General features: G+C 44.6%; 2 protein-coding genes across 2 annotated transcripts in view; both read left to right on the plus strand.

The window, feature by feature from the left end:
- The window catches only part of crybb1 (crystallin, beta B1), a gene marked incomplete at its 3' end in the record, with an annotated part of 4,046 nt that extends 2,460 nt beyond the window's left edge, over positions 1–1,586 (plus strand). Inside the window, exons 5-6 of the mRNA XM_084324331.1 lie at positions 714–856; positions 1,409–1,586. Of these exons, the coding sequence (XP_084180457.1) occupies positions 714–856; positions 1,409–1,586 (321 nt within the window). The remainder of the gene's footprint in view (positions 1–713; positions 857–1,408) is intronic.
- Positions 1,587–12,114: 10,528 nt separating this feature from the next.
- acads (acyl-CoA dehydrogenase short chain) overlaps positions 12,115–26,280 on the plus strand; it is a 28,400-nt gene continuing 14,234 nt past the window's right edge. The window contains exons 1-3 of the mRNA XM_084324630.1: positions 12,115–12,161; positions 14,094–14,254; positions 20,418–20,567. Coding sequence (XP_084180756.1) covers positions 12,134–12,161; positions 14,094–14,254; positions 20,418–20,567 — 339 coding nt within the window. The 5' untranslated portion in view covers positions 12,115–12,133. The remainder of the gene's footprint in view (positions 12,162–14,093; positions 14,255–20,417; positions 20,568–26,280) is intronic.

A 26,280-nucleotide genomic window follows, 5' to 3' on the forward strand; every position in this document is an offset into this window, starting at 1 on the left:
ATAAGTATAAAATAAGTATAATAAGTATAAAATAGAAGTCAAGTACGTGGACAAAAGTGTTCAATATATACATATATACAATGCAGAGTAGAAAAGTAACTGAGTTACAATACCATACAGTACAATGAGGTACAATACAGAAGGTGCCATCGTGCGACAAAGGTTTAACCCTAGTGAAAGGTTAACCTTCTGTAGTGTGGTAGTGAAAGGGTTAAGATGTACAGTTAAAAAAAACGATATAATAATGTAGATGTAAAATGTCCAGGAAGATACGAGTTTATACTGTTACTGTGAGCTCAGTGAGGCGTTATATATATATAGTCTGACGGCCGATATGGGGATATATTATGAGACGACCCCCCCTCGCACACAGACACAGGGGTCGCACAAGGTCCTTGAAAGTGCTTAAAGTGCTCGATTTTCAAGTCAAGGCCTGGAATTCCTTGAAAACAGCCCATTTTCCTTTTTTAAAGTCCTTGAAATTCAAATCAACCATTCGCTTTATTGAAAGTTTTGTTCATCCATGATCAAATTGTTCTGAATCAAGATTTATTTTATTCACAGTGTAACTAATTGTCGGAAATTGGTTTTTAAGCCATAAATATTGGATCAGATTGATTTTTTTCTATAAAAAAACAGCATTTAAAAGTGAATTGTATCCTTTTAAATGCCCTTCTAAAGACCCTAACCCTCCTCTGCCCTCCGCCCCGCAGGACAGCATGGAACATAAGATCTGCCTGTTTGAGCTCTCCGACTTCAAGGGCAACAAGATGGAGATCCAGGAGGATGACGTGCCCACCCTCTGGGCGCACGGCTTCACCGACAGAGTGGGCAGCGTGAGGGTGCCAGGCGGAGTGTGAGTCCTCGCCGGCGTGCACACGCACACACACACGCACACACACACGCAGGTCGATCTGTTCGGGCTTCACATTTAGCGTATACAGTGGAGCGTGTTCTTCTTAGGTTCAAAAGGCTAATTCCTGTAGGCGATGAGGACAAAAGCCTGAAAGATGACTTAAAATAGCCGAACTCATTTCCCCTTCACGACTTTTTGCACACAAAGAATTAACGCACTGTGCAGCCGGGACTAATGTTGTTGTAGACATCGCCTGCAGCAGGACCCAGTGAGAAGCCTAACGTTAGACTACAACACAGTGCTTCATAGACGAGTATGGTGACATCATGATATACCAGCATACAGGATCCGGCCCGGAGCTCTCTGTTGCTTGTCAACTGTGTATTTTTAGGGGGGGGGGGGGGGGGGGGATCTGCATGACATCTCGACGAGGGCCTGTTTAGACACACAGCTCCAGTCTAGCTTCAGGCAAACCCACTCCTCACTCCTCCTGGTGTCATTTCTCCCCCTATAATAATAACGCTCAACCTTCGCGTCCCGTCTATCTTCCAGGTGGGTCGGTTACCAGTACCCCGGATACAGAGGCTACCAGTACCTGTTCGAGTGCGGTGACTACAGGCACTACAACGAGTTCTGCGCCTTCCAGCCCCAGATCCAGTCCATGCGTCGCGTCAGAGACATGCAGTTCCACCAGAGAGGATGCTTCAACCTGACCACCGCCAGCAAGTGAGCGACCTCTGCTGGACGCCTGGTGTAGTTGCAGCCAGCCCTCTCAACTCAACCGCCCATCCGCGGCGCTTTTTATTTCTCTCCTCCAGTCCCCCCCCCCCCCCTCCCTCTCCTCCTCCTCCCTTAGACCCCCCCCCCTCCCGTAGCCTCCACCTCCACCCCCGCCCCCCCCCCATCCACCCCAAAGGAATAGAATGACCGCTTTGTACCGGACGACCTTAACTGACTTTTTATGGTGCCGAAAAAATAAACATGTTTTGAAAAACCAGAACCTCCGTGGGTGGACTACCTTCATTGAGGGCCCTGCCTCCCTGACTAGATATTAACTTGATATGTACATGTTCTTAGCTTGTAGTCTCTCCTTCTCGTCCTCTGGGCCTGTTGCTGGTGTCTCTCTGGTCTCTATCAGGGTCAGGGTTCGGGTCCTGTGGATAGATGGAAGAAATGAACATAATCTTATAGAATAGAATAAAATAGAATATAAATACTTTATTTTATCCCGAGGGAAATTGAGCACCACAGCTCGCTCACAGTAAACAGTAAACATTCAAAAACAAAAGTCACGATTATAGGAATAAAAAATAAGAATAAAGAATAAAATACAGTCCAGGATATACATTCTGATATGTATATATATACATTCTAAAATATACAGTAAAGTGTACAGAAATATACAGTAAAGTGTACAGTAATATACAGTAAAGATATACAGAAATATACAGTAAAGTGTACAGTAATATACAGTAAAGATATACAGAGATATACAGTAAAGTGTACAGTAATAAGTGTAAATAAGTCAAATGTAAATTTAAAGGTAACCGTCCAGGAAGATTATGCCAGATTCTAATAATAATAATTTACTGTGTACAAGGTGTACAAGGTAAGATCTGGGGTTATGGAGAGGGTTATAGGTTACTTCCTGTAGGACTTCCTGCACAGAGACCAATCAGAGAGCGTCTTTGCAAACTGCGGCTGCGGAAAAAAATCATGCTGCAGAACTGCAGATATACCCTACAGGGGCTGCGGCACTGCAGATATACCCTACAGACAGGGGCTGCAGAACTGCAGATATACCCTACAGACAGGGGCTGCAGAACTGCAGATATACCCTACAGACAGGGGCTGCGGAACTGCAGATATATCCTACAGACAGGGGCTGCAGAACTGCAGATATACCCTACAGGGGCTGCGGCTCTGCAGAAATACCCTACATGGGCTGCGGCTCTGCAGATATACCCTACAGGGGCTGCAGAACTGCAGATATACCCTACAGACAGGGGCTGCGGCTCTGCAGATATACCCTACAGGGGCTGCAGAACTGCAGATATACCCTACAGGGGCTGCGGCTCTGCAGATATACCTTACAGGGGCTGCGGCTCTGCAGATATACCCTACAGACAGGGGCTGCGGCTCTGCAGATATACCCTACATGGGCTGTGGCTCTGCAGATATACCCTACAGGGGCTGCGGCTCTGCAGATATACCCTACAGGGGCTGCAGAAGACGAGAGCAGTATTGGGGTGGCATTATTTGCAGATGATGGGATTATGTGGAAAAGGGGAAAGAATATGGAGTATATAGTTAAGAAATTACAAGAAGCAGTAAAGAAAGTAGAGAAATGGACACAGGAGTGGGGTTTTAGATTTTCAGTGGCAAAGACAAAGGTGACGTTTTTTTTACCAGAAGGAAAGTTCCAGATCAGGTTAGTCTTAAACTATATGGGGAAAGGTTAGAGAGAGTAGAGTGCTTTAAATATCTAGGGATTTGGTTCGATAAAAGACTTACGTGGGCAATCCATATTGGAAAAGTTGTTGCTAAGTATTAAATATTGTAAGGTGTCTGAGGGGTAGGGAGTGGGGAGCAGGTAGGAATTATTTGAAAGCTGTGTATATAGGGTTAATTAGGTCTGCTATAGACTATGGCTGCATCGTATATCAGTCTGCATCAAAAACATTATTAAAGACATTAGATATAGTTCAGTATCGGGCGTTAAGACTGTGCTCCGCCCCTGTGCCTCAAATAGATTCGCTATCAGCTCTATCTTTAATCTTTCAAAATGTTCAGTTGCTATCGCTATTAGCTCTATCTTTAATTTTTCAAAATGTACAGTTGCTATTGCATGCACTCATCTGTGTTCCACTACACACATGAGTGCATGCTTACCAACTGTCCGTCTGCAACACTATTATCACCAACATCTAAGAAGGGAGATCCCCCCTTAATTGGCCCTTCTAAGGTTTCTCTCCTCCACACTGCCTGTGGAGCTTTTTTCCCTATTGTTAGGTTTTAGTGAGTTTTTCCTTACCTTCGCGTGGGGTATGTCTGGGAGTGCTTGCATTCTTTCATTTATTTGCATTCATCTAAAAATGTTTGGACCTTATGGTGTTCTTGTTCTGTTCTTGACTTATTGTTATGTTTTCTTCTTAAAGAAGACCTGTACGGCCCATGGGGACATTAACGTGTGTTGTCGGGCCCTATAAATAAATTTGATTTGATTTGATTTGCTGTGGTGCGATCAGAACAACCCCAGTATCTGCATCGCAAGTGGAAATAAATGAAGCCCCTTTGGAGTTCAGAAGGAATCAAATAGCATTAACATATTGGGTAAACTTAAAGGGCCATAAGGAGAGTCACCCCACTCAAAAGGTATTACTAGCATGTCAAGAAAAAGAAAAGAAAGAGTTCAAGAGTTTTGGTTTTGGGTGGACAATAGGGAATGAAAGTAGTGAGATAGGGATAGGGGAGATGGAGATAAGCCCGACGGTACCATTGTCTGATGTTCCACCATGGCTGTTTGAGGAGGTGGAGGTGGATTTACATTTATTGGAAAGAAGGAGGGAGAGAGGTGAGGAAGTGTTAGATAAGTATGAAGTCAATAGGTATATAGAAAGGAAGTATGGAGAGCAGCTTATAGTGTACACAGACGCCTCAAAGACAACCAGTAGCAAGGTGGGGGTTGCATTTGTAAGCCCAGAAATAAATATCATGGTAAAGGAGAGGGTGAGTGATAAATTGTCTGTGTACACGGGTGAGTTGATGGATATTTTGTTAGCTATATCAATTGGGTGGAAACAATCAAGCCAAGCAAGGTGTTAATAGCGTCAGACTCAAGCAGTGCGTTAGTGAGTATAAAGAACACGCAGTCAGAAACAAGACAGGACATTATTTTGGAAATAGCACAGGCGATTTTTAGGGTGAGGAGGGTATAGGCTCAGATGTGAGAGTTTCATTTGGGTGCCAGCAGAACGAACTGGCGGATACGTTTGCAAAGGAAGCAGCTAGTAAAGTAGAAGTACGTCTGGATGTGAGTTACAGCAAGGCAGAAGTTAAGAGTGTAATTAAATATGAAATGAAAAAGAAGTGGCAGGAGGAGTGGGATAGAGGAAGTAAAGGTAGGCATTTTTATAATATCCATGGGGCAGTGGGGAAAATGAGAGATGTGGGCAGAGGTACGAGGGAAGAAGTTATTGTATCAAGAATGAGATTTGGACACACGGGGCTAAATAGTACACTTGGGATAATGGGCAAACGTGAGACGGGGGTAGGTGTGAGTATTGTAGTGGGCAGGAAACAGTGGAGCATGTGTTAGTGGAGTGTAGCAAATATAGACAAGAGAGACAGATCCTCAAAGAAAGGTTGGAGAGAGACCACATCAAGCTGGAGGTGAGAGAAGTGTTGCGACTGAGTTCAGGGAATGTGGGGTATAGGGCAATTTTTTATTTTCTAAATAGTACAGGTTTGAGTGGTAGGATATAGAGTAGTGTAGAATAGTGATTATTATCATGTGCATAATCCATCCATCCAAGTCAACCAACGAACAGATTCTTGTACCGGATCTCCTCTCTGGTAAACAAGAATACCCTGAAGACTCTGGCAGGAGCACTCATTCAAGGGTACTACGACTATGCTTGCACCTCATGGTACCAAAGCACCTCAAAGGCGCTAAAAACAAAATTACAAACATCTCAAAACAAACTGGTCAGACTACTGCTTGACCTGACTCCTAGAACCCACCTCACCCCTGCCCACTTTGACAACCTAGGATGGCTTAGAGTAGACGACAGAGTACAGCAACTTGCAATGGGCCTGGTCTACAAGATACACTACACCACGAAGGTACACATGTACATGTCAAAATACTTCCCAAAGGTCAGTGAATACCACGATCACAACACCAGAGGGAGCTCCACAAATCATGTTAAACCCAGATTCGGCTCAAACAAGGGACTAAACACGTTTCGCAATTATGCCACATCAATGTGGAACGCCCTACCCAAAGCTGTAAAGGAATGTGAATCACTACCCACTTTTAAAAACACTCTCAAAGAACACCTACGGGAGATTGCAATTCTAAACTGGCCCCTGTAAATGTCCTAACACAACCCCCTCCAATGTACATTAAATAACCAAGTATGGTCTTGTCAATATTCCAATGTACAGTTTTGCTTGTTCAGTTGTACAGTGTCCCCCACCCACCCAACCACCTCCAATGTACAGTCGCCCCTACCCCCCCCCCCCCCCACCTACCCAACCTCCTCCAATGTACAGTTTCTACGTCAAATGTATATACTCTCTTTTCTGCACTCTTTTCGTATCACAAACAGTACTGTATTTGCAAATCTGGTATGTTATAAATGTCTAGATGTAGCAGTACTGTCTATCTGTATGTCATGTATGTCATATATGTTATGATGAATTGAAAATGGGGGACCCTGATGTAAACAAGACGAAAGTCTTTCTCTGGTCTGCATCCCCTTAACAATTGTATGTATTGAGCCGTACTGTACTGTACCCATTCTGCAATCTGCAAAAAGTTTTCAATCAATCAATCAATCAATCAATAGGTTACTTGCTCCACAAATCATGTCAAACCCAGATTCGGCTCAAATAAGGGACTAAACACGTTTCGCAATTATGCCACATCAATGTGGAACGCCCTACCCAAAGCTGTAAAGGAATGTGGATCACTACCCACTTTCAAAACCTCTCTCAAGGGACACCTACGGGAGACTGCAATTCAACACTGGCCCCTGTAAATATCCTAACCCAATCATTCCAACCCCCTCCAATGTACAGTCATTTACCTAGTATGGTTTTGTCAATAGTTCAATGTACAATTGTGTTTGTTTGTACAGTGTCTCCTCCCCCCCCCCCCTCAATGTACAGTGTTACTTGTTTATACAGTGTGCCCCCCGCCCCCCCCCCCCCCCCCCAACCACCTCCAATGTAAATTACCCAGTATGGTTGTCAATATCCCAATGTACCAGTGGCGGACTGGGACACAAATTCAGCCCGGGACATTCAGACGCACCAGCCCACACACCGGCCCACGCACCGGCCCACGCACCGGCCCACGCACCGGCCCCGAAACCGGCCCACACAACAGGCGTTATGAAACACTTGTCCAGTATTAAACAACCCAAGGCTGTGGCTAAGGAGTCAACATCAGGGAGACCAAATCTACACACCGCCCCTAGATGTGCACTCATGCACAGTGCACACACACACATACATATACCGTTACTTCCCGTCATTGGCATATGTTTTTTTTTTACTAACATCTTAGTGCCTCATTAGCCTAGGGATTAAGGATACATGAAGTATTAACTACACCATAATAATATTGAGGTTTTGATCCATAGAAAGTAGGGATGTCCGATATTATCGGCCTACCGATATTATCGGCCGATATCGGCATTAAAATGTGATATCGAAAAATATCGGTATCGGTTTTAAAGAAATAATATTTTATTTACATTTCTATAACCTTTATTTACCCAGGCAAGCAAGTAAGAACCAATTCTGATTTTATTTATTGTCAAAAGTATGCATAATGTTGTGTTAATTCCACAACAAGAGATATGTAATGTTAATTACCTGAAATTATTCCATTTCTTGGGGCGGGAAACCCTGCATATATCGGTATCGGTTGATATCGGTATCGGAAATTAAGAGTTGGACAATATCGGTATATCGGTATCGGTAAAAAAGCCAATATCGAGCATCCCTAATAGAAAGGTCTGTGCTACACAATTTCAGTTAGATTGGATTTATTGTCCTTTAATTTGGCACTCATGACATTAGTTGCTTGCCGTTTAATCAACATTGAAAGACCCCCCACTTCCTCCCAGACACCCATTCCAAGAGCCTTTTCTTTCTCTCTCTCTCTCTCTCTCTCTCTCTCTCTCTCTCTCTCTCTCTCTCTCTCTCTCTCTCTCTCTCTCTCTCTCTCTCTCTCTCTCTCTCTCTCTCTCTCTCTCTCTCTCTCTCTCTCTCTCTCTCTGTCTCTCTGTGTGTGTGTGTCTCTCTCTCTGTCTCTCCCTCTCTCTGTGTGTCTCTCTCTCTGTGTCTCTCTCTCTCTGTCTCTCTCTCTGTCTGTCTGTCTGTCTGTCTGTCTGGACTGGGCTCTCTCTCTCCCCTCAGGGTCAGCTGTGCTGGACTGGGCGCTCTCTCTCCCCTCAGGGTCAGCTGTGCTGGATTGGGCGCGCTGAGTCAACTGCATAAGAAGAACATCAGCAATCAATAATAATGGCTTGAATTCATACAGCGTTTTTCAGCCTTTTGAAAACACCCAAAGTAGTAGTAGTAGTAGTAGTAGTAGTAGTAGTTTATTCAGTCATCATCTCACACAATACAATATACCCCATCATTTAACAATATTTGATTTTACAGTGACTGAAAAGGTACAGACTGAAGCATAATGCTTATATATGCCTGTCCTATATTCTTAACAAAAATTTAAAAAATTGGCGGCTACGTGGCGTAGTGGGCAAGGCGCTCGCCACAAATACTGGAGACGCTGGGCTCGCCTGTTCGAGCCCAGCGCTCCACATTGCTTTCAGTTTAGCTGGTCGTTCATACTAATACACATTGGCCGTATTAGGGGGTGGGAAACTGATGGGTGGGGATTGGGCGTTGTGGACAGCGACTCCTACAGGTCGGTTGGTGTGCCTGCACAGTAGAATCAGGAAGTGTCGGGGGCAGCGTGAGCCTCCCACGCGTTACTCCTCGCCACTGAGAGATCGAGCTGCGCAGGTGAAAAGATGCGACTGCTGTTACCTCAAGTACCGGAGGGGACTTGTGCTATGTATGACTTAGTCCACATTGCAGCCGGCTTGTGGGAGGCAAGAAACAGCGTTCGTGACAGGGGAGGGTTGAATTGGATGATACGAAATTGGGATGGGAGAAAATGTAGAAAATGGGAGAAAAAGTGGATAAAAAAAAAGAAATTAAAAAAATTAAGACTCCAAAACAGTATTCTAAAAGAAAATAGCAAAAGAAAACAGTATTATTCACCCCTGTAGTTTTCAAAAATAGCTTTACAAATTTTTCTTAAAAACCAAAAGCGAATTACTCATTCTTAACTGTATATCAGCATTGTTCCACAAAGCGCTTCACAGAAACCATCAAGCATTCACACTCACACAGTCATACGCTACTGGTGGTCGTGAGCAGCATCAGCAAACACAGCTGCCCTGTGGCAGACTGACGGAATCATGTCTGCTAATCAGCGCCAACCACCATCAACAACCTTCATAAATACATTCAACATTAATGGAATAGGCTAACTACCAACTTAGCTGTAGCAGTTAGCTGTTATATGCAATCACATATGTTTAACTACGGGGTAGTAGTTGACCTAGTTGTTAGCTTAAGCTAGTTAGCTGTGGTTATTTACAAACATGTAGATGAGACTAATCATATACAGATCGAGAACATGGCTAACAGTTGGGAATTCTAAGGTACATCTTATTTAAGCATGTAAAATGGCAACTAATCAATTCAATCAATTAGATTACCAATAATAATATCAACATGAAAATTTGGAAGGGAACATAATAGTATTTTATTTTAGTATTTACTATTATAATATTAGTAGCCGATTAATTTGCAGCCCGTCCTAGGTTCTGATTGGCTCTCTAGGTTAGCACTTTAGCTTCTGATGCTGTGGTGGGCACTAGTCCTAACATTGCTAACTAAACTTTTAGTCAGAGAAAAAACGTCACGAGTCACAACTATTTACGTCCACGTGCTGTAAGGAATCAGGAATTTAGTTTAATTCTAGCTTTTTCAGCTCCACCCTTTCTTTTTTTGCATTCTCCATTTCTGCGCTTCTAGGCCTACTCGCGGTTGGGAGGAAACGTGAATCTCATTCACTGATGTCTCATGTCTCATTCAAGACTGGCTAACAAAAGCATGTCTTTCACTTAACACCAAGAAAACAGTGTGTATGATGTTCACAAAGTCACCAGTAGAGGTCACTCACTCTAATGTGTTTCTGGGAGAGGCGGAGCTGGACATTGTACATTAATTCAAGTATCTTGGGGTCACATTGGACTCTACATTGACCTTCAAAAAGTCATGTGAAGAAAGTGACAAACAGTCAAGTTTAACATCGAAAACTTCAGGCAGATCAGGCCCTGCCTGCCAGTTAATGCTGCAAGGATGTTTCTGCATTCAATGATTTTATCACACATCGAGTAGGCCTACTGTTTTATCAACTGGTCTCTTTTATATGTCACTACTCTTACACCAATATAATTACTCTACAAAAAAGCCATAAAAGTATTTGATAGGAAACCAATTTCATTTCATCACTGTAATGTTTTAGAAAAACATAACATGCTAAGTTTCGAGAATTTCCAAGTTTTCAAATATACTTGCTTCATGTACAAGGTTCTGCATGGACTTGCCCCTCCCCCATTGAATGAGTTCATCCAACAGAAAGCAGACACTGGCATTACCACCAGGGCCATCAGTAGAGGGGACTGTAAGGTGCCTTTTCGGTATACTACCATTGCAAAAACTGTGTTCTCTGTTAAAAGTGGTAACTACTGGAATAGCCTGCCAGTTGTGATTAGAGAGTGCCCTACATACTCCATGTTCAAGACCCATCTTAAACTGCATCTTAAGGCAAACCAGAACTGTGATCATTTTTAATCTGATTTAGTTTATGCAACTTGTTTATTGTTTTATTGCCGGCCCACACACCGGCCCACATAATGGCCCACACACCGGCCCACATATGGCCCACACACTGGCCCACACACTACACCGGCCCACACACTACACCGGCCCACACACCGGCCCACATTAGTGGCCCACACACTGGCCCACACACTGGCCCACACACCGGCCCACACACTGGCCCACATACTGGCCCACACACCGGCCCACACACCGGCCCACATACTGGCCCACACACCGGCCCACACACTGGCCCACATTAGTGGCCCACACACCGACTCACACACTGGCCCACACACCGGCCCACAGACTGGCCCACATACTGGCCCACACACCGGCCCACACACCGGCCCACATACTGGCCCACACACCGGCCCACACACTGGCCCACATTAGTGGCCCACACACCGACTCACACACTGGCCCACACACCGGCCCACACACCGGCCCACACACCGGCCCACATACTGGCCCACACACCGGCCCACACACTGGCCCACATTAGTGGCCCACACACCGACTCACACACTGGCCCACACACCGGCCCACACACTGGCCCACATTAGTGGCCCACACACCGACTCACACACTGGCCCACACACCGGCCCACAGACTGGCCCACATACTGGCCCACACACCGGCCCACACACCGGCCCACATACTGGCCCACACACCGGCCCACACACTGGCCCACATTAGTGGCCCACACACCGACTCACACACTGGCCCACACACCGGCCCACACACCGGCCCACACACCAGCCCACATACTGGCCCACACACCGGCCCACACACTGGCCCACATTAGTGGCCCACACACCGACTCACACACTGGCCCACACACCGGCCCACACACTGGCCCACATTAGTGGCCCACACACCGACTCACACACTGGCCCACACACTGGCCCACACACTGGCCCACACATCGGCCCACATTAGTGGCCCACACACTGGCCCACACACTGACAAAAAAAAATTAAAAAGTAAAAAAAAAAAAAAAAAAAAAAAAAAAAAAAAAAGTATAATTTTTTTTTTTTTTTTTTTTTTTTTTGGACCAGCCCACTTTGGTCCCGGCCCATCGGGATTCGTCCCGAACGTCCCGATGGCCAGTCCGCCACTGCAATGTACCCAACCCCCCCCACCCAACCTCCAATGTACAGTTTCTACGTCAAATGTATATACTCCCTTTTCTTGACTCCTTCTGTATCACAAACAGTACTGTATTTGCAAATCTGGTATGTCATAAATGTATAGATGTAGCAGTACTGACTATCTGTATGTCATGTATGTCATATATGTCTATATGAATTGAAAATGGGGGACCCTGATGGAAACAAGACAAACGTCTTTCTCAGGTCTGCATCCCCTTAACAATTGTATGTATTGAGCCGTACTGTATTGTACCCATTCTGCAATCTGTTAAATAAAGTTTTCATTCATTCATTCATTCATGCTGTAGGACTTCCTGCACAGAGACCAATCAAAGAGCGTCTTCGCAAACTGCGGGTACGAAAAGAAATCACGCTGCAGGACTGCAGATATACCCTACAGGGCTGAGGAAGACGAGCAGCAACAACAATGGCAGCAATTTTTAAAGCCAGAAAAGGTCAGTTTTCAAACAAACACTTAAAAGTCTTACGCTGATATTTATGACCGAACAGCTTTTGGTTCAGGTTCAGGTTGACACACATGTCGTTAGTTAGCTCATGTTGTTGTCTGACTCGAACATGTGTTTGATATAATAATAATAACTACAGATCCTGCAGCGGGCGAAACATGTAGTTCTGGGTTCTGGAGGTTCAGAGAGGACAGGGTTAAATAATGATGTTAAATAAACTAGTTAGCGTCCTGCTAAACAGGCGAGTTGTTAGACTTAACGTTATAATATAAATATACATTTTAAATATCTTTTATAAACCGGTCAACACTGCATTATTTTCGGCGTTGGGTGCGTGATGCGCATGCGCTGTGATCACAGCGCAGGCGCACCAGGCAGCCAACGCCGGAAATAAACCCGGTTTGAGCAGTGTTGACCGGTTTATAAAGAAATATTTAAAATGTTTATTAGCAACGCAGAGCTTTCAAACCAGCCCGTATCTCTGTCCGAGACCCTCGTGCAGCTTTGAGTACCTTTGAAATGTCTCTGTGATGCTTGTATAACGAGCGGTTCGGGTCAGAACCAGTCCTTCATGGTCAACACAGGTTGGTTTGCTGTTGAGGAGCAAGTGACTGTGGATTCAGTCACGAAAGGGGCTAGCTAGTTGTTAGACTTAACGTTATTATCCCCCCACGTTGGACCGAATGTAATATTTACTAATAATAATAATAATAATAATAATAATAATAATAATAATAACTCCTAGTTTTGTGGCTGGAGATCTGCTGTGATGTCTCTGCTGGGACCAAGGTGACGTGGTGTGGAGCAGTGACCTCTCACCTACATATGAGCTGATAGCAGCCAGCCCTGCAGGCCTCTCTTATTTACACTCTTCTTGTATCACAAACAGTACTGTATATGTAGATCTGGTATGTCATACATGTCTAGATGTAGCAGTACTGACTATCTGTATGTCATATATGTTATGATTAATTGAAAACGGGGGACCCTGATGTAAACAAGACGAAAGTCTTTCTCTGGTCTGCATCCCCTTAACAATTGTGTGTATTGAGCCGTACTGTACTGTACCCATTCTGCAATCTGTTAAGTTTTCAATCGATCAATCAATCAACCTGAAATTCACAGATGAAGTTAACTAATTCATGGTCAACTACAGTTGTAATAAACAGAACATAATGCGATTTTTTTAATGCTGAAAAAAAATGCATACAGTTGGTGTTAAAGATCTGAGAGTTTAGTGTTTTGGTGAGAGAGTACTACTTATTATATACTATATCTATATGTGTGTGTAGTATAGTATGCTCCGCACGTCTTATTATCCAATAGCATTTCCAATATGTACTAAAATAATTAAACACTTTAGACCATGTTCAGACCATAAGCTTATATGATGCTGTAAAATCATTTACAAATATTTGGAATTTTAATCAAATTAGATCCTCAAGAACTATCAATGGTGGTGATCCACATGTCTTTCATGTCTCCTTGTCTGTCTCCTTGTCTGTCTCCTCTTCTGTCTCCTTGTCTGTCTCCTTGTCTGTCTCCTTGTCTGTCTCCTTGTCTGTCTCCTTGTCTGTCTCCTTGTCTGTCTCCTTGTCCGTCTCCTTGTCTGTCTCCTTGTCCGTCTCCTTGTCCGTCTCCTTGTCTGTCTCCTTGTCTGTCTCCTTGTCTGTCTCCTTGTCTGTCTCCTTGTCTGTCTCCTTGTCTGTCTCCTTGTCTGTCTCCTCGTCTGTCTCCTCGTCTGTCTCCTTGTCTGTCTCCTTGTCTGTCTCCTTGTCTGTCTCCTTGTCTGTCTCCTCTTCTGTCTCCTTGTCCGTCTCCTCTTCTGTCTCCTTGTCTGTCTCCTTGTCTGTCTCCTTGTCCGTCTCCTTGTCTGTCTCCTTGTCTGTCTCCTTGTCTGTCTCCTTGTCTGTCTCCTAGCCCTGGGCCTGTGTCTGAGTGGCTGCAGGACCTTCTCCCAGCTGGCAGAGCTCCCTGAGATGCACCAGATGTTGAGACAGACGTGCAGAGACTACGCAGAGCGGGAACTAGCTCCTATTGCTGCCAAGCTGGACAAGGAGCACACATTCCCTGCCCAACAGGTACACACAGGTACACACACACAGGTACACTACACACAGTCACACACAGGTACACACAGGTACACTACACACAGTCACACACAGGTACACACAGGTACACACAGGTACACTACACACAGTCACACACAGTCACACACACAGGTACACACACAGGTACACACACAGGTACACACAGGTACACTACACACAGGTACACACAGGTACACACAGGTACACACACACAGGTACACACAGGTACACACAGGTACACACACACAGGTACACACACACAGTCACACACAGTCACACACAGTAACACACAGGTACACACAGTCACACACACAGGTACACACAGGTACACACACAGGTACACACAGGTACACACACAGTCACACACACAGTCACACACAGTCACACACACAGTCACACACACAGTCACACACAGGTACACACAGGTACACACAGTCACCACACAGTCACACACAGTCACACACAGTCACACACAGTCACACACAGTCACACACAGTCACACACAGTCACACACACAGTCACACACACACAGTCACACACACAGTCACACACAGTCACACACAGTCACACACACACAGTCACACACAGTCACACACACAGTCACACACAGGTACACACAGGTACACACACAGTCACACACACACATTCACACACACAGTCACATACACACAGTCACACACAGTCACACACAGTCACACACAGTCACACACAGTCACACACAGTCACACACACACAGTCACACACACAGTCACACACACAGTCACACACAGTCACACACACACAGTCACACACACAGTCACACACACAGTCACACACAGTCACACACACACAGTCACACACAGTCACACACAGTCACACACACACAGTCACACACACAGTCACACACACAGTCACACACAGTCAGTCACACACACACAGTCACACACAGTCACACACAGTCACACACAGTCACACACACAGTCACACACACAGTCACACACACAGTCACCACACAGTCACACACACAGTCACACACAGGTACACACAGTCACACACACAGTCACATACACAGTCACACACAGTCACACACACAGGTACACACAGTCACACACACAGTCACACACTGTGTTCTATCCCCAGGCCATCAGGCTGCTAAACGAACAATGAATGAACACTACACAACAACAACCACCAAACGCACATAGCACACACATCCACACGCACACACTCACTTTAAACAAACACACTGTAGCACCCACTCCACACACTTTATAGCACACACCCACTTTAAACAAACACACTGTAGCACCCACTCCCCACACTTTATATTTATGGATGAAGGATTGCACTACAACTCGTACACCTTACTGTAAATTGTACCTAAAATTGTACCTCATCCCATTTCTGCTTTGCACTAGATAGTACTGTACATTAGTACACTGCATAGTATTGTGTATTGTATATTATATGGTAACTCAGAACATTGTACATATGTCTATACCGAACACTGTGACCTCATTTTCTTCTTCTAAATTCATGCTATATTATGTTATTATGTCATTTGATACTATCTTGTCTAGCACAGTCTCTGGAGCGTAACAGTAAGAAGCATTTTGTATGAAAGTATTCTGTACTTCTGTATGACAACTATTAAAGAACTTGAACTTGAACTTGAACAGTCACACACAGGTACACACAGTCACACACACAGTCACACACACAGTCACATACACAGTCACACACAGTCACACACACAGGTACACACAGTCACACACACAGTTACACACAGTCACACACAGTCACACACAGGTACACACAGTAACGTGATGCTGTCAGTCTGTGATGCTGTCAGTCTGTGATGCTGTCAGTCTGTGATGCTGTCAGTCTGTGATGCTGTTAGTCTGTGATGCTGTTAGTCTGTGATGCTGTTAGTCTGTGATGCTGTCAGTCTGTGATGCTGTCAGTCTGTGATGCTGTCAGTCTGTGATGCTGTTAGTCTGTGATGCTGTTAGTCTGTGATGCTGTTAGTCTGTGATGCTGTTAGTCTGTGATGCTGCTGTTAGTCTGTGATGCTGTCAGTCTGTGATGCTGTCAGTCTGTGATGCTGTCAGTCTGTGATGCTGTTAGTCTGTGATGCTGTCAGTCTGTGATGATGCTGTCAGTCTGTGATGCTGTCAGTCTGTGATGCTGTTAGTCTGTGATGATGCTGTCAGTCTGTGATGCTGTCAGTCTGTGATGCTGTTAGTCTGTGATGCTGCTGTTAGTCTGTGATGTTGTTAGTCTGTGATGCTGTTAGTCTGTGATGTTGTTAGTCTGTGATGCTGTTAGTCTGTGATGTTGTCAGTCTGTGATGCTGTCAGTCTGTGATGCTGTTAGTCTGTGATGTTGTTAGTCTGTGATGCTGTCAGTCTGTGATGTTGTTAGTCTGTGATGCTGTTAGTCTGTGATGCTGTCAGTCTGTGATGCTGTCAGTCTGTGATGCTGTCAGTCTGTGATGCTGTCAGTCTGTGATGCTGTCAGTCTGTGATGCTGTTAGTCTGTGATGCTGTTAGTCTGTGATGCTGTCAGTCTGTGATGCTGTTAGTCTGTGATGCTGTCAGTCTGTGATGCTGTCAGTCTGTGATGCTGTTAGTCTGTGATGCTGTTAGGAGCCATTTCATTGTAGAGACTGTTTTTAGAAACTTGCCCTCTAGGATAATAATCACAGCCTCATGATACTTTACAACCACTAACTAGAGACAAACTAGAGACCTAGGGCATTCAGAGTATGTGATGTATGATACCAAATCACAATGGTGTTCCTCAAGGTCTTAACCTCTTCCACCCGTGGAATATTTTCTGAAAAAATACGCCTAAAATATATACCTAGGTAAATGGAATATTGCTCCACTTCTACAAGTACCATTTGCATATTCTTGGTATCTAGGGACATCTATGGACCTCAGGGAATGTATTCACAGTGTCAGAAATATTGTGTCTTATTACTAGGCTTGCTTAAATTGTGATGAAACAAAAGGAGAATATGAATTATGATTTTTCTTTGCATCTTTGACAGTGAATAACACCATGTTAATAATGACCAAACATTAAAAACTGCCACTGATCTCGTTCAGTACCTTCTTGAGATCATGTGTACAAGAAAATCTAAGGAAATGAATAAAGGGAAGATGATTAAACGGAAGGTTCTGTAGATACAGTACTGAATTCTCCCATCCGGACCAATGCAATTTGAAATATTTTTATAGAATATAGAATAGGAGGCTTATAAATTACCTTTATTATAGCCAATTCGCATATTTATATATATACATATATTATCTTTCAAATGCCCGAGTTCAATTTGGATTTAGTATCACCAGGCGTGCATAAGAACAGATAATGAAATCTACTGTAATCTACTGTACTTTTTTATTTTCCCCACAGTGCAACCGTTTTGAAACTAATTTCAGATCTAATTGTTCCTACATGTTAACAATAGGGAAGAGAAACTAACTAGCCTTTCAATATTTGTCAAAAACTTTACCTTTTGTGGCTTATTATCCCGAATAATAACAGTTATTGAAATAATTCATACAGAACCTTGAACCCCATAGATCCTTTCAGGAAGTGTAGTTTTGAAAAGTTTGAAAAGACTACAATTCCCATGGTTCAAAATATCCAAAATGGTCGCCCTCGTGAAATAGAATTGACGAAAAAGTAAAAGTAAAATCTATCTAATGACACTTTTAACCTATTGCTACACTAACGTATTGATGATCATATATTCTACATGCTGTTATGACATGTTTATGATGTTTATACTTGAATACGTTTGAAATTAAAATCGCTACTTTTATACAAAAGTCTGAAAAATATAGATTTATGACCAGATGTCATTTCGGGACCGGTACCGCCGGTCCCGTCGGGTGGAAGAGGTTGTGGTATTTTGTGGTTGTTTTGATCATTTCTCGAGTGGTCAAAAAGGGTTAAATTCTGCCCCAAATCTGTGTAACAAACGGTATCAACCCAACCCATGAGACATAATTGAGCCCAATCCCTTATACACACCGAGCTGCATCTCACACCAATCTTTCAGTATGTATGCCACTCCTATGTGGCATGTACTGTTGACCCGCTATCCCCCTAAAGATCCCCTGCCCCCTAAAACAAGATGGTGGCTCTCTTTTTTTCTTTTTAATATTAATTTTTGAGCATTTTTACAGCTTATTTCTGGCAGACATGACCGACAGAGCGCAGAGGAGAGGAAGGTCGGGAGAAGATATGGGGGGGGGGGGGGGGGGGGGAGGACATGCGGCAAATGTACGTCCGGGATTTGGGTCTGCAGCGCAGTAACGTGGTGCGCCACTCGGGCGCCCCTAGATGGTGGGTCTCTAAGGGTTCATTAAGAATTTCTTTAGTCCAGGACAACTCCTTCAAGACCCAAAGACCTCCTTAACACATTAACCAGGGAACAAAATTAACTTTTTGACTTACCAGCCATTTGGCTGGTAGATTTTAAAAACTACCAGCCAGGCAGATTTTTTACCAGCCAAAAATTAAAAATAGCTTTTTAGTATATTGCCATGTGTTATTATTACTATATAATACTCTCATATGCTATTTTCAATTAATATCATAAACAACATAAGGAATATTAGCATAATTTTGAGTGGACTGAAGGAATGAGTCAGCGTTAATAGTTTTAAATGCAAATAATTTATTGAAACATAGAAGTGGGGTCGGGGACACACACACTGTTTCAACTCACCACCCCTGCATCATATTGTAGTCTAGTCTGTCTTCAAACTTCCACTCCTCTCGAAACCTTTTTATATTTGAATATCAACATTATCTGTGCATCCTCAGTAATCCTCAGTTTACTACAATATACTCCTCTCCTGAGTCCTGACTAGTGACTTCATCGTCTTTCCAAACGCACATTTCCCCCCCATTTCCATTTCCCCAGTCCACACTGTCTGCTGTTCTCTATGGCTCTGCCGCTGATCAGGATTAGCTTGTTAGCTTACGCTAACATAACGTTCATTTCGGGCGATGTGGGCATAAAGGAATGGTGACGATGCAATGCATGTTAGATGCATTTGACCCGTTGTGAGAAGAAGAAAAAACCACAGACTTATTTCGGCTCGCAAAATAGGCGCACTGCTGTGTAGCTCTGCTCTCAGGGAACAAACTTAACTTTTTGACTTACCAGCCATTTGGCTGGTAGATTTTAAAAACTACCAGCCAGGCAGATTTTTTACCAGCCATTGGCGGTTGGCTGGTACTTATTTTGTTCCCTGACATTAACCCTGTGACCTCTGTGGTCGTATCACTAACATGTAGGCAGACTGGAGCTTCATAACGGTGAGACTCCTGGATGAGCTGTGGCCGTCACTAATATAAACGTCTGGTGGAGGAGCTGTGGCCGTCACTAATATAAACGTCTGGTGGAGGAGCTGTGGCCGTCACTAATATAAACGTCTGGTGGAGGAGCTGTGGCCGTCACTAATATAAACGTCTGGTGGAGGAGCTGTGGCCGTCACTAATATAAACGTCTGGTGGAGGAGCTGTGGCCGTCACTAATATAAACGTCTGGTGGAGGAGCTGTGGCCGTCACTAATATAAAAGTCTGGTGGAGGAGCTGTGGCCGTCACTAATCTAAACGTCTGGTGGAGGAGCTGTGGCCGTCACTAATATAAACGTCTGGTGGATGAGCTGTGGCCGTCACTAATATAAACGTCTGGTGGAGGAGCTGTGGCCGTCACTAATATAAACGTCTGGTGGATGAGCTGTGGCCGTCACTAATATAAACGTCTGGTGGAGGAGCTGTGGCCGTCACTAATATAAAAGTCTGGTGGATGGATTTTTGCATTTTTCTCAACAGTTGCACAGGTGGCAATCATTCAGAACTGATACGATACAGAGTACTTTATCTGGTGGATCGGCCGATACAAGTACTGATACAAGTACTGATACAAGTACTGATACAAGTACTGATACAAATACTGATGCAAGTACTGATGCAAGTACTGATGCAAGTACTAAGCAATTATAAAACAACTACAGGAACAAAAAAAATTCACCACTTCAGACACCAAGCCTTTTTCTGTGACCCTGTCGGAACCTGGACACCTGTTCTAATGTGTTCTTAATGTGTGTGTGTGTGTGTGTGTGGTGTGTGTGTGTGTGTCCCCAGATCCAGGAGTTGGGTGCCATGGGCGTGATGGCCATCGAGGTGCCCGAGGAGCTGGGCGGCGCCGGCATGGACTACCTGGCCTACAGTCTGGCCATGGAGGAGATCAGCCGCGGATGTGCCAGCACCGGTGTGGTGGTCTCCGTTAATAACGTCAGTAACCCCCGTTAACAACGTCAGTAACCCTCGTTAATAACGTCAGTAACCCCCGTTAATAACGTCAGTAACCCCCGTTAATAACGTCAGTAACCCCCGTTAATAACGTCAGTAACCCTCGTTAATAACGTCAGTAACCCTCGTTAATAACGTCAGTAACCCCCGTTAATAACGTCACTAACCCTCGTTAATAACGTCAGTAACCCTCGTTAATAACGTCAGTAACCCTCGTTAATAACGTCAGTAACCCTCGTTAATAACGTCAGTAACCCCCGTTAATAACGTCAGTAACCCTCGTTAATAACGTCAGTAACCCTCGTTAATAACGTCAGTAACCCTCGTTAATAACGTCAGTAACCCCCGTTAATAACGTCAGTAACCCTCGTTAATAACGTCAGTAACCCCCGTTAATAACGTCAGTAACCCCCGTTAATAACGTCACTAACCCCCGTTAATAACGTCAGTAACCCCCGTTAATAACGTCAGTAACCCCCGTTAATAACGTCAGTAACCCCCGTTAATAACGTCAGTAACCCTCGTTAATAACGTCAGTAACCCTCGTTAATAACGTCAGTAACCCCCGTTAATAACGTCAGTAACCCCCGTTAATAACGTCAGTAACCCTCGTTAATAACGTCGGTAACCCTCGTTAATAACGTCAGTAACCCTCGTTAATAACGTCAGTAACCCCCGTTAATAACTTCAGTAACCCCCGTTAATAACGTCAGTAACCCCCGTTAATAACGTCAGTAACCCTCGTTAATAACGTCAGTAACCCCCGTTAATAACGTCAGTAACCCCCGTTAATAACGTCAGTAACCCCCGTTAATAACGTCAGTAACCCCCGTTAATAACGTCAGTAACCCTCGTTAATAACGTCAGTAACCCTCGTTAATAACGTCAGTAACCCCCGTTAATAACGTCAGTAACCCCCGTTAATAACGTCAGTAACCCTCGTTAATAACGTCAGTAACCCTCGTTAATAACGTCAGTAACCCTCGTTAATAACGTCAGTAACCCCCGTTAATAACGTCAGTAACCCCCGTTAATAACGTCAGTAACCCTCGTTAATAACGTCAGTAACCCTCGTTAGTAACATCAGTAACCCTCGTTAATAACGTCAGTAACCCTCGTTAATAACGTCAGTAACCCTCGTTAATAACGTCAGTAACCCTCGTTAATAACGTCAGTAACCCTCGTTAATAACGTCAGTAACCCTCGTTAATAACGTCAGTAACCCCCGTTAATAACGTCAGTAACCCCCGTTAATAACGTCAGTAACCCCCGTTAATAACGTCAGTAACCCTCGTTAATACCGTCAGTAACCCTCGTTAATACCGTCAGTAACCCTCGTTAATAACGTCAGTAACCCTCGTTAATAACGTCAGTAACCCTCGTTAATAACGTCAGTAACCCTCGTTAATAACGTCAGTAACCCTCGTTAATAACGTCAGTAACCCTCGTTAATAACGTCAGTAACCCTCGTTAATAACGTCAGTAACCCCCGTTAATAACGTCAGTAACCCTCGTTAATAACGTCAGTAACCCTCGTTAATAACGTCAGTAACCCCCGTTAATAACGTCAGTAACCCTCGTTAATGACGTCAGTAACCCTCGTTAATAACGTCAGTAACCCTCGTTAATAACGTCAGTAACCCTCGTTAATAACGTCAGTAACCCTCGTTAATAACGTCAGTAACCCTCGTTAATAACGTCAGTAACCCCCGTTAATAACGTCAGTAACCCCCGTTAATAACGTCAGTAACCCTCGTTAATAACGTCAGTAACCCTCGTTAATAACGTCAGTAACCCTCGTTAATAACGTCAGTAACCCCCGTTAATAACGTCAGTAACCCTGTTAATAACGTCAGTAACCCTCGTTAATAACGTCAGTAACCCTCGTTAATAACGTCAGTAACCCTCGTTAATAACGTCAGTAACCCTCGTTAATAACGTCAGTAACCCTCGTTAATAACGTCAGTAACCCTCGTTAATAACGTCAGTAACCCTCGTTAATAACGTCAGTAACCCTCGTTAATAACGTCAGTAACCCTCGTTAATAACGTCAGTAACCCCCGTTAATAACGTCAGTAACCCCCGTTAATAACGTCAGTAACCCCCGTTAATAACGTCAGTAACCCTCGTTAATAACGTCAGTAACCCTCGTTAATAACGTCAGTAACCCCCGTTAATAACGTCAGTAACCCTCGTTAATAACGTCAGTAACCCTCGTTAATAACGTCAGTAACCCTCGTTAATAACGTCAGTAACTCTAACCCACCACCGGGGCCGTGGTCTCCGTTAAACACATTGACTGCCAAAAACGAGTATACTCATTTTATTTTTTAATTTTTAATTAGGATACTAGACAATAGGGCTGACCTTCACTGTTCCCTAAGCCTAATGCATACAGAGAGACAAAAAAGGTATGTATCTTCTTGTCTAACTACAGGGAAGATGTTAAATAAGCTAATTTCCCAAAATGTTGGAGTTTTCCTTTAAATAACAAACAGCATTGCTTGTTGTAGTTAACCCATTCTCCGCCGATGACGTGTTAACACGTCATTCTCCGCCATGCGTAATCTGCCAATGACGCCGTAAGGCGTCTTTGAGATCAATATTTCATATTTTCGTCATGGTATTCATATGTCACTCACAGAGTCTTGGGTGATGCTGTCTGGGCCATCACAACTCTGCAACGCTTCAATACCGCCACATCGTGGCCGATCGACGAGTTGCCAAACCTGAAGTGGCCGGAAGTGCTCGGTCCGTCCCCTATTTTCGTCCGGCCACTCGTTTAGCGTCCCGGGGCTCAATACAGACACCGTGGATATTGATCTTTGCCATAACTCAATAATCAACATGATTTGGACGTGTATTAGTAATATACAACCCGGAAATGGATCGCATCGATCAACATCCCATAATAGCGATCTTTTTGCTCCACGCTCATCACCCAACGCTACGAGGAGACTGGGGTGAGTTTCAGTGTTTTTCTTTACCATTTTCGATACAAACTGCTCTGATCAATATATCAATCACCCATACTACATGAATCATTTAACGTCGGCCATTGAATTATAAACGAACCCCCCCCCCCCCTCCGTTCACCCGCAGATGACCAGTCATGACGTTTAGGACCATGCACAGTTGACATTTTTAATATAACGTTGATCGGTATCAAACTGCATTTGATGATCTAATATATGCATTTATGGCTATATCTCACATTCTATGAAATACAGCAGAAAACGATAAAAACATATTTATACTCTAGACGGTATTTTAGTATGAATGTGTGAATGAAAAAGTAAAACGTTCCTACATCATTGATGTTGAATGGGCCATAGTAATGTCAATTTAGCAATACAATTTAAAAAGTTATAGCCCTGCAAAGAAGGGGAACATCTCCATAGACAAATAGCGCTGGCGGAGAGGCTACAGCGATGGATATAAGCTCCGGCAGAGAATGGGTTAACAAAGAGAGGCAGAGTTGATTTTGCACAAAATATATTTTTTTTCTTTTTTTAATGTATTCGAATTTTATTTTCATTTTTGAATCCCATGCCCATCGAACGAAGCTTCAAAGTATTTAAGACAGCCCTACTAGACTCCCGGTGGCGTGAATATTTTCGGCAACCAACTTGTGTTTAGCGTTTCTCTGATTGGCCACTACGCCCATGTGACCGCGGCAGCGCGAGAGAGCTGCAGCGCGGAAATAGGCTGCATTCTATTGCCATTCTCTAAGACAAACTCTAACCTTAACCAGCTCCTTAACAGCGCCTAAACTTAACCTTTCTAACCTTAACCAACTCCGAAACAATGCTTAAAGTTAACATGCCTAAACCTAACCGGCGAACGAATGCACGTAAAAAAAAAAAAAAAAATTGAAGGGAATTGAACTTGTCACTAACGGACCGCAGGATCCACAGCAAGGCAGCGCTGCCAGTTGAACTAGTTTTCGATAGTAAAAAAGGGGGGATTACTGCTACATAATGCTGCCGTGACGGAGCTCTGCCGCTACGCTCCGCTCTGCTGCTGCCGCGGGGGCGTGGCTAGACGCAAGTTGGGCGTGGCTAGACACAAGTTGGGCGTGGCTAGACACAAGTTGGCCGTGGCTAGACACAAGTTGGGCGTGGCTAGACACAAGTTGGGCGTGGCTAGACGCAAGTTGGGCGTGGCTAGACGCAAGTTGGGCGTGGCTAGACGCAAGTTGGGCGTGGCTAGACACAAGTTGGGCGTGGCTAGACGCAAGTTGGGCGTGGCTAGACACAAGTTGGGCGTGGCTAGACGCAAGTTGGGCGTGGCTAGACACAAGTTGGTTGCCTTTAATATTTAGGCCTCCCGGTGACATTCTGCATGGATTTTGTAAAACTGTGACGACGATCGAATCCCGATAGGTGGCAGTCTCGCCTACCTTTTGGGTACATTTTTGTACATTTCTGTTTACATCACATGACCTCCGGGCCACACCGGTCTGTTTACATCACATGACCTCCGGGCCACACAGGTCTGTTTACATCACATGACCTCCGGGCCACACAGGTCTGTTTACATCACATGACCTCCGAGCACACGGTCTGTTTACATCACATGACCTCCGGGCCACACGGGTCTGTTTACATCACATGACCTCCGGGCCACACGGGTCTGTTTACATCACATGACCTCCGGGCCACACGGGTCTGTTTACATCACATGACCTCCGGGCCACACAGGTCTGTTTACATCACATGACCTCCGAGCCACACAGGTCTGTTTACATCACATGACCTCCGAGCACACGGTCTGTTTACATCACATGACCTCCGGGCCACACAGGTCTGTTTACATCACATGACCTCCGGGCCACACGGGTCTGTTTACATCACATGACCTCCGGGCCACACGGGTCTGTTTACATCACATGACCTCCGGGCCACACGGGTCTGTTTACATCACATGACCTCCGAGCCACACGGGTCTGTTTACATCACATGACCTCCGGGCCACACAGGTCTGTTTACATCACATGACCTCCGGGCACACAGGTCTGTTTACATCACATGACCTCCGGGCCACACAGGTCTGTTTACATCACATGACCTCCGGGCCACACAGGTCTGTTTACATCACATGACCTCCGGGCCACACAGGTCTGTTTACATCACATGACCTCCGGGCCACACAGGTCTGTTTACATCACATGACCTCCGGGCCACACAGGTCTGTTTACATCACATGACCTCCGAGCCACACAGGTCTGTTTACATCACATGACCTCCGGGCCACACGGGTCTGTTTACATCACATGACCTCCGGGCCACACGGGTCTGTTTACATCACATGACCTCCGGGCCACACAGGTCTGTTTACATCACATGACCTCCGAGCACACGGTCTGTTTACATCACATGACCTCCGGGCCACACAGGTCTGTTTACATCACATGACCTCCGAGCCACACAGGTCTGTTTACATCACATGACCTCCGAGCACACCGGGTCTGTTTACATCACATGACCTCCGGGCCACACAGGTCTGTTTACATCACATGACCTCCGGGCCACACAGGTCTGTTTACATCACATGACCTCCGGGCCACACCGGTCTGTTTACATCACATGACCTCCGGGCCACACCGGGTCTGTTTACATCGCACACCGTGGACGAGGTACGTTTATGGATTACAGATATAGGGCGGGGTCTTGTTGTCAAACTCCAAATCTCA

Source organism: Notolepis coatsorum, assembly GCF_963971535.1.
Source record: "Notolepis coatsorum genome assembly, chromosome: 11".
Lineage (NCBI taxonomy): Eukaryota > Metazoa > Chordata > Actinopteri > Aulopiformes > Paralepididae > Notolepis > Notolepis coatsorum.